Source organism: Plectropomus leopardus, chromosome 24, assembly GCF_008729295.1.
Source record: "Plectropomus leopardus isolate mb chromosome 24, YSFRI_Pleo_2.0, whole genome shotgun sequence".
Classification (NCBI taxonomy): Eukaryota; Metazoa; Chordata; class Actinopteri; order Perciformes; family Serranidae; genus Plectropomus; species Plectropomus leopardus.
Window position 1 is genome coordinate 581,763 of NC_056486.1, and position 13,135 is coordinate 594,897.

The window sequence follows — 13,135 nt, forward strand, 5'->3', positions numbered from 1 at the left end:
ATATTATTTATGCTATGCTATGATATGCTATGTTATTATTATTTATTTTATTATTTTATACAATGTAAGTTATCATGGATGTGTCCTGTATGGCGAGACGTGTTTTTTTGGTAAAAGATTCTCTAAATAGATAATGTATTTATATATCTTATAAATAATCTTATAATAATAATAATAATAATAATAATAATAATAATAATAATAATAATAATAATAATAATAATAATAATAATAAAAGGATGTTTTCCAGGTGCATTTTTGAAAACACGTTTTTTTTTCAATCACCTGGGACAAACCTGTAGAAATGGCCTCAACGACAGATCTAAAGGACAACTTTCGCTTTAAAAAAGGTTTTATGGTTTGATAAATGACCACTATTATCAAATACAGCAATAACATTGATATTTTTACACATAAACTATTCATATTTTCTCGAGATGACGCAGCTGAACTGTATGAAACAGAATATTTCGAGTTAACCTGAACGCAGCGGCGCCCAACGTTCGCTCGCGCCAAGAACAAATTCAAACCGCCGCTTTGGCCCCGCCTCCGGAGAAACGTATAAATACCACCGGCTCCACTTCCGCCCCTCAGTTCTGCCTTCAGCAACCGATTCTTCACCGTCGGCGAGAAGGAGCAAAAACAGCCAGAAAAATGGTGAGTATTTGCACGAAATACATAAATATATATATATTACTATTTTAAAGTATTATTTAAAGGCATATTGTTGCTTTTTTGAAGTAAGTCGCAGTTTGTTTGGATTTTTTTAAAACTAACTTATAAGATATTATTTACCGGCGATACATGGCTAAAAATGATTTAAAAAAATAAATTTAAAAAAAGACCTTGTACTTACACTAAATCAATCGGTTTTCGGTTATAATCTCGCGTGTGCGTAACGGCGAAGAAATGTGACGTGTATCGAGGCCAAACTTCACTGTCGCAGTTTCATCTGAAACCTGTGAGGATATAACGGTGAAATGTCGTAGTTTTAATGAATAAAATGTCGAAGTAGATGGTAAAAACCCGGGTGGCCATGTGACAGACTGTCGTGTAACTTTTGAGTGCGCAGGCTGATTCGGAAACGCCATTTTTTTTAAGCCTGCGAGCTAAAAGGCGCCATCGATAACGCCCTGTCCGTGAACGCAACACAAAGGTGCAGCGGCGCGGGCGCGAGTGCGGGTGCGGGAGCAGGGAGCAGGCCTCCTGCTAACGTGGGCTTCATTTCACTCCCCCCCTGTTTGGTGGCGATTTTCTCTTTTGCAGTGATCTCCGGCTCAGTTTGGGAGGGGCAGGAGAGCGGAATTAACCCGCCACAGGTCTGCAGTCACCATGTGACTCAGCAGACATGATTCATCAGGTCTGCAGAAAGTTAGCACCTGAGGAGGCCTGGATTTTAAAGATAATGAGGGCCCTGCCCAGACCTCTGTGTGATAAATAAAATTTGCGTGTTTTTAAAGACACGTTTTCTTACAAAAAATAATGAAATAATAATAATAATAATAAGAATGAAAATAGAAAATTTTTTTTTTTCGTTTAAAAAAAGTCAATTAAAATGAAAGGCATCTTTATTATTATTTTTATTATCATTTTTTTTGTACATTTAGAAAAAACTTGGCAACTTGTTTTTGTGTTTTTGTGGGTAGAAAATTGGTAATTTTTTATTTATTTGGTGATATCTTTTTTAACTTAAAATTAAAAAAAAAAAAAAAAAAACCCTAAAACTTGGCAAAAAAAAATCTCTTGATATTAATATTTTGCAATTTTGTCTTTTGTATTTTTCCTTTGTTTTAGCCCCCCCCCCCCGTCAGACTAGCAGCCTGTCAAAATAAATTTTGGAATTTCTAGAACCTAGAAACTTGTCATCATTGTTGGATTTTGAAATGTTTTGATGGTCGTTACTATGTCACTAAAGGAGGCTTAAGGAAAAATATTTGTAGCTTCGGGTGGATCAGAAAAGTTTAATCTTGAAGAACTATAACTTCCTTTTTTAAGAAATTAATAATTGACCTTTGTGTCTTTTCTCTGCAGCGTGAGTGTATTTCTATGCATGTCGGCCAGGCCGGAGCCCAGATGGGCAATGCATGCTGGGAGCTCTACTGCCTGGAGCACGGCATCCAGCCGGACGGTCAGATGCCCAGCGACAAGACCATTGGAGGAGGAGACGACTCCTTCAACACCTTCTTCAGTGAGACTGGAGCCGGTAAACATGTCCCCAGAGCCGTCTTTGTGGACCTGGAGCCAACGGTCATAGGTGAGAAACGGTTTTACATTACTGAATTTCATTATTTTGATTTCAAACGTGAAGCTTTAGCTGGTGTACATAAGCAATGCGTGCATATTAGACAATGTGTCTATGATATATATTTTTATATTTATATATATATATATATATATGTATATGTGGTGTATGTATTGTAAGTCACTGAAATCTATTTCAAAGAGCTGAAACAAAAGTCAGTAATTGAAAATCCAACAATAATTTCTTTTTAAAGTTTTGTCGGCTGAGGTAAATGGTGTCATTTTTGATGATTTTATTTGAAATTTCCTGCAAAATCTAGCATTTTTAGGCTACAACAATCACAAAAACAGCCCACAGAATCCCATCTTAACGTGGATCGGACAAAAAAATTCCTAAACTGTTCCGCTTGTAAATTGTTGGAGTTCAGACTGACACGGAGCGTCGCTGTAAGCCAGTTTTCTCGTTGCTCCTCAGATGAAGTCCGTACAGGAACCTACCGCCAGCTGTTTCACCCCGAGCAGCTCATCACCGGCAAAGAGGACGCCGCCAACAACTACGCCCGCGGTCACTACACAGTCGGAAAGGAGATCATTGACCTGGTTCTTGACAGGACGCGCAAACTGGTGAGGGCAAATTCCCATTTTTCTCAACATGCGTGCATGTTTTCCACAATTTTTTTTCTTCAAAAATATTTGATTTTTGAAGAAAAATTGTGGAAAAAGCCCAAAAACTGACAATAAACCTTACTCCAAAAAAACGTAGACCCTCTGCAGTGTTTAGCAGTTCTTCAGTTATATTTAAGTTTTCATTTCTAATGTTCTGAATCCATTGTTTTTATTAAAATATATTTAAAAGCTTTTATAGTAACGACAAAAACCTGCTGAGTATTGATGGCTGGTTTTCAGAGAACGTATGGTCCTGAAAATTAGTCTTGAGTTATGAAAAAGTCTCAAATTTCTCGTTAAAAATGGTGTGAACTCTAAACGTGTTTTCCTGCAGGCGGACCAGTGCACGGGGCTCCAGGGTTTCCTCATCTTCCACTCCTTTGGAGGAGGAACCGGCTCCGGCTTCACCTCTCTGCTGATGGAGCGTCTCTCTGTCGACTACGGCAAGAAGTCTAAACTGGAGTTTGCGGTGTACCCGGCCCCCAGGTGTCCACGGCTGTGGTGGAGCCCTACAACTCCATCCTGACCACCCACACCACCCTGGAGCACTCGGACTGCGCCTTCATGGTGGACAACGAGGCCATCTACGACATCTGCCGCAGGAACCTGGACATCGAACGCCCCAGCTACACCAACCTCAACAGGCTGATCGGACAGATCGTCTCCTCCATCACCGCCTCCCTGCGCTTTGACGGCGCCTTGAACGTGGACCTGACGGAGTTCCAGACCAACCTGGTGCCCTACCCTCGCATCCACTTCCCTCTGGCCACCTACGCCCCGGTTATCTCCGCAGAGAAGGCCTATCACGAGCAGCTGTCAGTCGCCGACATCACCAACGCCTGCTTTGAACCGGCCAATCAGATGGTGAAATGTGACCCTCGCCACGGCAAATACATGGCCTGCTGCCTCCTGTACCGTGGCGACGTGGTGCCCAAAGACGTCAACTCGGCCATCGCCACCATCAAAACCAAGCGCACCATCCAGTTCGTGGACTGGTGTCCCACCGGCTTCAAGGTGGGCATCAACTACCAGCCGCCCACCGTGGTTCCTGGAGGAGACCTGGCCAAGGTGCAGAGGGCCGTCTGCATGCTGAGCAACACCACCGCCATCGCCGAGGCCTGGGCTCGACTCGACCACAAGTTCGACCTGATGTACGCCAAGAGGGCCTTCGTCCACTGGTACGTGGGAGAGGGGATGGAGGAGGGCGAGTTCTCCGAGGCCAGAGAGGACATGGCTGCCCTGGAGAAGGATTACGAAGAGGTGGGCACCGACAGCATCGGGGAGGACGACGAAGGCGAGGAGTATTAGGTGACCCGTCGCTCGCCGCGGCTCCGTCAGAGAAATGCAAACGCTATCCTGGACTCATTCCCAAAATTCTGCACATTCCAGTGAGCTGCGAGAGTCCCCGCCTCATTTTAAACCATGCAACAAATAAACGAAAATAAACTCAGCATTTTGTCCGGTGTTTACTTCAGAGCGCGGCACATTTTCATTTTACAGGGTTTCCGTGGTAACTGGTTAAATTACATTAAAACTTACATTAAAAAAAGTGGCTGTATTATTTAAAGACATAACTGCGATCTTTTATGAAAACGTAAAACCTTTGTCTGTCTTTTTGGCAATTTTGTTAAAACTGAACTTTATGGGGATTTAAAAAAACCAGTTGGAGGCATCATTTACTTCAGATTTATTTATTTTTTTATTTTTTAAACTATTTTTTGAAAAGCAACTTTTTTTTTTTTTTTTTTTTTTTTTTTTTTTTAAATATTAAAGGTATGTGGTTTTATTGTTTTATTTCTCTGGAAATCCCTAAAATGACACCAGTTATCACAGCCAGAAACTCAACTGGATTTGGAAATTTCCAGCAGTCATTGAACATGTGGGTTTATGAAATTTTTGTGTCAAGATTTGAATTTGTGTTTTCCTTAAAAAGTCACGTATATTTTATGAAATTTTGTCCATTAGAATTTGCAGTAATCCTGCTGAAAATGTAAAAATATAAAAGTCAAACTGCATAAATATGGCTATAAAATAAACTAATTTTAAAAGGCCATAAATATAAATGCATTTAAATTTAAAATGAGTCGCACACATTAATTTAATATAGATTTAAATAGTATTTCTTATTTCACTTGACTTTACTTATTTCAGTGGCAGGTTACGATATTTGTCATTTTCTTGTGACTGCTGACATTTTTAAAGCTCGTGTGTGAAGTTGGGCAAAATAAAAGTCAAACTCAGGACGTTAAAGGTCCCAAAGTCACAGAAGTCTCGAACGATTTCCGCACTTCAACACGAAAAGATTTATTTTAGGTCTCACAGATATAAAATAGCTTTTCTTGGCATCAGAGAATAATTTCTTGGCTGTTTTTTAAATATCTTTCTCTGACTGTGAGGTATAAAACAACATGTCCAGTGACTGGAAATGACCCGAATAGCTCAGAGAGGACGTGTGTGTTTGGTCTTTCTGCAGGTGTTCGTGGTGTGAGGAGAGCAGGTGAAGCCACGGGAGGGTAAGTCCGCTTTTTCTTACCCAGGGATCTTAAATCCGGTTCAGTCAGCCTTTGGATGCCTTAAAATCCATTTTTTTAAAAATTCACTTTGCTTCCTTGTAAATTTCAACAAACTGACCACACATACACAGAAAAATGAAGTTTTTCCTTCAATCTGGCTTAAAATTAATTTTCAGGCTGGAAAAATCTGATGTTAAATAGTCTGCGGCTCATTAAGGTGCACTCAGATGGGTCAGAAAAAGTTTTAAAAACCCCTTGCAATCTCTATTCATCGAGAAATAAAATGAGCGTATGTTATTTGTAGTTTAAACTATTTAATTGTCATGTGGAGAGTTAAAAGTGCAAAAACAGGTTGGAATAAGTGTAAATAAACTGCATTCTGGTTTTATTTCTTGCACATTTGCTGAATTTGTGCATATAACTAAGTAAATTATAATTTTTATAACTTTGAATTGTCCTGTGTGTAGACGGTATTTTTTGTTTGTGTTTAATATGTAATCTGTAAATATAAAACACCTACAAATACAAAAAAATCACAAAAACATTTCGCAAATATTGCAGATCTGCAAATTAAAGGTTAAACCATTTAACCCTTTGTAATTTGCCTTTTCCCAAAGTTTAGGAAAGAAACCATGCCAATTTGCTCAGGTTTCAAAGGGTTAAAGTTGAATGTCCGTCCCCTGAGCCCCCCAAAAAACAACTTTTTTGAAGTGCCTCCTCTGTTGAGGACCACCCCCTTCCCTCCCGTAAATAATCAACAGTCCCTTACGAGAAATACTAGGACAAGAATACAAGTACTCGCATAGTATTTTCTTAAATATTTTATTCAAAAAAAGAAAAAAAGAAGCTCATCTCCAGATTTTCAAACCATCTGTATCAACGTTCCTCTGATAATGAACAGTCCCTTCACCTCAGGCTCGTTCGCCTGAGCTGACGCAGCAAGGCGAGACGGCCGGCCGGGTTCCGAAAATCCGAAAACATCCAGTCGAGGAAACGCTTTACGTTTTCGGACACCTCTGGGAAACGAGCAGACGGCCTGAGTCCCACATTTACCTCCTTTTGAAGCGGTTTGCGGATGCTGAAAAGCAGAATTTCTGGCAGTAAACATGCTTCTGGATTTTTGTCATGTGTACTGACGTTAAAGTGTCCCAGAGGTGCAGCTTTAATTGGGCGTTTTGAATGTTTGTGACGAGTGAAATAACCTTTTTTTTGGTTTGTTGGTTATTTCCTCACGCTAATTCCAAAGACGACAGTTCGGGGCTGCTCATGATTCCAGTCTTCTCGAGGAACTTCATACTAGGGGTCGACAGATTATGGGCCGATTATCGGGCCAATATTTGGGCATTTTGCCGATTATCTATATTGGTGTTTTATTTTAATTAGCACAGATAAAATTAATAAATGAAAAAGAGTGTGTTACACTCAGCTGACGGCCTGGAAGGAAGTCTGCAGCATGGGAGGAACTTTTACTTCTTTTTTTTAAATATTTAATTTTCCACTTGACTTGATGAAACATTTCCTAAAAGCTTTTAAACCAAGTTTTGTGTTGGGGTTTGTTATATTCCAAATTCTTAATTTTTACTGTAAATGCATATCGGTTCCAAATATCTGTTACCAGTCTCATTAAGTACTACTGATCGGTATCAGCCCTGAAAAACCAATATCGGTCGACCCCTACTTCATACAGTACACAGATTGAGAGTTTCATTCCAAAAACAACAAAAAAGCTTAAAAAAACAAGCGCTGACACCACAGTAAAACATGTCACTGTTTGTCGATGACTATTCTGTTTCCTTGAACAAACTGCAGGAGAGAATCATCTGCCAGCCAGTAAATCCATAATATTCAGATACAGAACGAATCCCTCAGATATAAATAAAAGACGACACTGGAGATACATGTGGCATATCATTCAAACACACTCTAATACTGAATACAACATATACAAGTTAAAGCACAATTATTATTTAAAAATGTGATTAAGATCTCCAACATTACTGCAAATTATCATCTGAATTTTACAGTTTCAGTTCTTCTGAAATGGCACACAGAGGCTGGAAATACAAATTCATTAAATCAGAGACAAATGTTGAGGAACTGCTGCGTATGAGCCTCTCTGAACTTTAAACTGAAGACGTGTGGACTGAACCGCCTCGTGTGTGAACAAATCTGAACTCTGCTTTTAATCACTGCTCGTCAAACACAGATTTTAAGGAATAGTTCACCCAAATTTAAAGTATTTCACTGATATAAAGAGGTTCCTCCCGTAAAACTGGCCTGTCTCTGCAGTCCAAAGAGGCAAAAATAAGCTTGAAATTGGTGCAACATCACTAAAGAAAAAGGGCATTTTTGTTCAAGAGGTTGAAACCCCCCCAAAAAACTACAACTACCAGAATGCACTGTGATCTTTACAATGTTGATCTGTCGTATTCTGTTTTTATTAAAAAAATGATTTTTTTTCAGTGTTTTTCCCTATTTTGTAGCTATTTGAATGTTTTTTTTTTTTAAAGATTTTTCTGCATTGGGTAATTTCACTTTAATAGTTTTAATACATTTTCCTGATTATACATACTTTCATTTTCTTAAAACATTTTCAATGCAGGACTTTTACTGGTATTATCAGTACTTTTACTCAACTGAAGGATCTGCATACTCCTTCCACCTAGTGTGCATAAGATAGATACGAAAAGTGCAAGCTTATTTCCAAATAAGTTCTTGCAGATGCATGAAAGTTGCACCAAAGAATGCAGATCACCACGAGCAGCAAAACAATCAAACTGATCAAGAGGCGACACTTTGAGTTTTGCATCTCATGAAAACTCGACTTTGAGGCGCCACATGCGCTCAGGACAGCTTGTTAGCTGAAATACGTTAGTGTCCACTATTACGCTAAATGAATACATTAAGTCTTACAAATGCTGGTTGATATTTTTCTTCTCTGATTTTCGCCGCTACCATGCACCCTTTCCACGCTGTCAAACATGTTTGGGAGTTGTGCGCACTGCTATTTTCTTCTTCGTGAGTTTCCTCAGCAGCAGTTTGGTAAGTTTGAGTAGTGGGGTAAATAACTGATCCATTCAGAGCTGATCACATCTGATCAATGGATGGGAGGAGCAGCTGCTGCAGAGAGGCAGAGTGAAAGACCCAGCACAGCACACAGCATATATATATCTATATTTATATAGATATATATATATATCTCCAACAATAATAATAATAATAATAAACCGTCCAGTTCCAAAAACAGAAAATCAACATGTGGCGGCAGATGTTTTCATCGTGGCGGGCTGCATGTGAGTGGGAAACCCTGCAGCTACACAAGCATGATGACATGACTACGTTTTCAGTTTTGGGTGAACTATTCCTTTAATGGTGATTGTTCCTTGATGACATGATTTGCTTCTGCTAAAACCCCAAAAAGACAGGACAAAAAAACAAACACAGAAAAGTAAGTTTGTCTTGGTAGATCTGGGTGTAACACTCACGTTGAATGCTATTGCTCGGGTCAACGACATAATCGTCCCTGCACTTCAGAGAACCAGAAACCCGCTGTCCTCTTTCCTCGTCCTCACCTCCGTCTGCTCACCTGTCTGCCCTCACACATGGAAGCCCTGATAAGAGTCGCTTTTGATCCAGATGGTTTGAAACTGAACAAAAATACGAATATACATACAAAATAAAATACAAAAAAAAGGAAAGGAAAAAAAAAGATTTAAAAATGCAGAAACGTTTAATCATTCCAAAGTCCGCCAGTCTGTTCTTGATAAACCTCGATGACGTCCTCGTCCTCCATCCCCAGCTGACAGGAAAAAAAGAGCAGAGACACATTTTAGTCATGAAAACAAGGATTTGTTATTACTATACCCTTGTTTGATTCATATATTCTTCTGTTTATTTCCCAAACTATAAAATGTTTTTCCCCCAAAAACTGTTTTTACTTGCATCGAATTTAACATGTATGATCACGAACTGCATTTTTTATCAGTGTATAGGTTTGTTTTGATTTTAGAGCTGTAACGTGAAAATTGTTGTAAAAAGCAAACTAAGGTGTAAAAGTCACCAAGCTTTTGCAAAGTGTCTTAGCTTTGAAAACTAAAACAGCTTTCATCTACAGCTCCTTTACACTGCTTGCTAAAGGCTCGAATTTCTTCTTATATATCATTAAAAATATAAAATATATATTTTCATAATTCTAATTATTTATTTAAGTTATGTTTCAGATTTTTAATTAAAAAAAATAAAGTGAGCCAATTTGATCAGATTTCAAAGGGTTAAGACTCCACTACAGAGGGATGAACCAGTCAGGAGAGATCATTTTTACCTCTTTCGGAGTTTGGTTGTCTGCGATTCTCTGTCCTTCAAACAGAAACCTTAGCGTGCTTGCTGGAACTCCCTGTAAGAAAAAAAAAGGCAATTTTAAATTCCAGCCTCTGGTGGTGTTGGAGCTGATCTGATGTCTGATTAAAGGTTAGCCTGGAAATCCTCGGACTCGGTCGTAGTTTGAAGTCGTCTAAAATGTGATGCATTTCTCTTTGTTTATAGCCGGGAATCAAACTGATGTGACTTAGTAACAGGCAGAGTCTGAGGGTCATTTCTGCTCTTTCCTCATACCTGTCGCTGGCTGTAAGACTCCTTCAGCTTCTTCAGATGTGTCGTCATTTTGACCTTTAAAGTGGATTTCGCTGCTGTCCTGTAGACACAAGGAGACAATGATGATGAGAAGCAGTGAAAACGCTGCCATGGTTCAGCAAACTTTTTTACTGAATTACAACATATCATAATTACTGTAGAGAGTTAAAAGAAATCAACAACAAGCAAGAAGTATGTGATTTAAACCAAAACACTATCCGGCAGTTACACAATTTAAAAAGTAAAGCTTTAGATATATTCTACATCTTTCTGTCACCTGTTAAATCTTCTCCAGAGCAAAATGTTGCAAATTAACTCCTTAACATCATGTATGTTGTTTCTACAAGTTTTGCCATAATCATTGAGTGCATGGTCAAACACATGTGGTATTGTAGGCAAGGCTGGACGGTGCCACTGGCCTACCAATTTATGTCAACTGAGAAAATCCCAAATTAGTGGCGGTTCGGGAAATTAATACAGTCGAACAGTTTCGCATTATTTTTGTGTGGCACCAAGTATTTATTTTTTACATTAAAAAAATTAAAATTACAAATGAATTCTTTTGGTAGAGAAAATTCAATCCATTAGATACAAATTTGCTGCAATAAAAATGACTTTAGTGAGATGAACTGAAACTTTATCTTATTCGGTAAAATAGATTGACAAAAACATAAATTGACTTTAGTGAGATGAACTGAAAAACTTTATCTTATGAAATCACAATGTTAGATAATTTTTAATGTTTTGCACATTTTAAAATACACAACATAACCATACTAATAATAAGAAGAAAATTACGACCAAATTCTCATAATACTATAAAATGTATTCTATTAAAATTACGATTTTTTCTTCTCCTAAAACTATGACTTCATTATTGTAATACGATTTTTTTTTCCTCATAATATTACGACTTTATTATCAAATATTACATTTCATTCTCATAATTTTACGACATTTTGTCAAAGTCTCAAAAAATATAAAAATTCCTAATTGTGGCCCTAAATCTTCATTGTAATATTGTAATAACGACATTGTCGCGCTAAATACTGTATCGAGTACAATGCAGACAGTCTGTATATTGTATAACCTCAGCTGTACCATTATAACTCAGTAATCACAGCCTACACGTGACGTTATTACACAGGTACTCATATTTATTGGGCTGTGCCAACGAAAATCTTGATAAACACGTAACTGGAACAAGTAACAACAACTAATGTTCAGAGGCTCATGGAGCCCCATCCATCACCCCTGTTTTCATACACACCTGACCGATCACTTTTTAACTTGATGTACTCTCCGTCCTTCTTGTCCCCTCCGTCTCCGCTGGACGGTTTTGTCTCCTAAAACCACAACAAACATATAAACAATCACAAAACCTTCCAGCGCCACAGACACCACAGGACAGGCCCGACGGCTCAGCAACGCGGATACCACGCCGGCGCTCACAACGGTAACGTTTCGATTCCAAAATGTTGGTTTCACTTGTTGTTTTACGGGGAAATTTGAATTATGAGCTAAATCCGAAACTAGCTGCAAAGCTAAACTGCTACATAAGCACTGAGCTCTGGGCCTGAGGCTCCGTGAGCTAACTGTTAGCATGTTAAATAACCAGATGCGAGGGAGCAGCCGCAAAACACCGATTTGTCTCTTTTTCAATTTCGTGCCGACTGTAAACACTAAAGACTCTTTAGGGTTCTATCCTATCTTACCGTATCTGACATGTTTTGCTGTGTTTATGTGGTTAAAATATCCTGACAATAGATCCAGCTAGCGTTAGCTTCCAGTCGCAGCTGCAGCTAGCGCTTGATGTTGTGAGAACGCTACAGTAACGGGAAGTGACGTAGGAATCGTTTCTTTCAAAATAAGAATTTTTTCCAAAAGTTAATTGCTTAGCTTTTGGAAGATTTATGGCCAGAAGTATGTGTCACTAAAAAACTAATCTTTAATTAAAAAAACAATAATAGTTTGAATTTCATATTTGAAAACTGAATTGGGAAAAAAAGAATTTGAATCACATAATTTGAAACGCATTATTTGAAATTTTTTTTATTTTTAAATTTTTGCAGAAATAAATAAATAAGTAAATAAATAAATCTGACACTATTATTTATTTACTCAAAAAATAATTAATATATTAATAATAATAAATATAATAAAAATACTCATATATTTTAATTATTTACTAATCATCATATTTTATATATGTATATTTTATGTAATTTTTAAAATATGCAGACAGTAATTTTAAACGGTTTAAAGGTTTAAAAAATGATGTCATGATGTGATTTGGACATAAAGTGCCAGTTTAAGTTTAAAATCAATTGTAAATGCTGTTACCATATTAAAATGATAAATAATTATTCACAAATTATTAACAACTACCTAATTAACATTTAAAGTAATTAGGGTTTAATTTTGGAACCTATACACTGCCATCTGTTGTAAAAAGGCTGCTACTAAGCTTTTAAAGTCAAGCATTAATGTTTTTTTGAAAGATTTCATTATGTTTTTTTAATTGTGATTATTTGGCTAGCTCAGCTTTTGCAGTTCTGCATGTATACCTATTTTTATGTTGATATTTTCATTTTATGATATGCTGATATTGACCCATTTTTTAAATAATTATAATTATTCTAATTATAATAATTACAATAATAATCAACAAAGATTTTTTATTATCCCTTTTGCTATTGTATTTGTATTTGACAAGAAATGGTCTATGATAACTTTTGATGGTCATAAAAATATCTTGTAAAAATGTGGAAAAAATCTTGTTATAACAATGTTACACTGATACACTTGTCATAACAATAAAAATGTGTTTCTTGTTATGAACTGAAAATATCTTGTGAAAACGTGAAAAAAACATCTTGTCAAAACATTTTTTTTTCAAAAATAATTGATTGATACTGTGATTTCAGAACTGTCCAAAATCTTTTGTATATGTTATTTATCTATTTATTTGTTTATTTATTTTATTTAAACAAGAGCAGGAAGTGACAGTGTCTAGAATTAATTAATGATTTAATTAATTAATGCTATAGACCAAATTCTATGGCAAATTATTATTAATCTGCAGG

The 13,135-nt window shown here is 37.2% G+C and overlaps 1 protein-coding gene and 1 pseudogene across 1 annotated transcript; one reads left to right on the forward strand and one right to left on the reverse strand.

Moving 5' to 3' along the window:
* Window positions 1-601: 601 nt before the first annotated feature.
* On the forward strand, window positions 602-4,328 carry LOC121962993 (annotated as a pseudogene).
* Window positions 4,329-8,760: 4,432 nt separating this feature from the next.
* sumo1 (small ubiquitin like modifier 1) lies at window positions 8,761-11,873 on the reverse strand. The gene is given in 7 exon segments (XM_042513349.1): window positions 8,761-9,219; window positions 9,742-9,813; window positions 10,032-10,088; window positions 10,090-10,110; window positions 11,320-11,334; window positions 11,336-11,395; window positions 11,765-11,873. Coding segments are annotated over 7 exon segments (306 nt in total). The 5' UTR covers window positions 11,777-11,873; the 3' UTR covers window positions 8,761-9,150.
* Window positions 11,874-13,135: the final 1,262 nt, after the last annotated feature.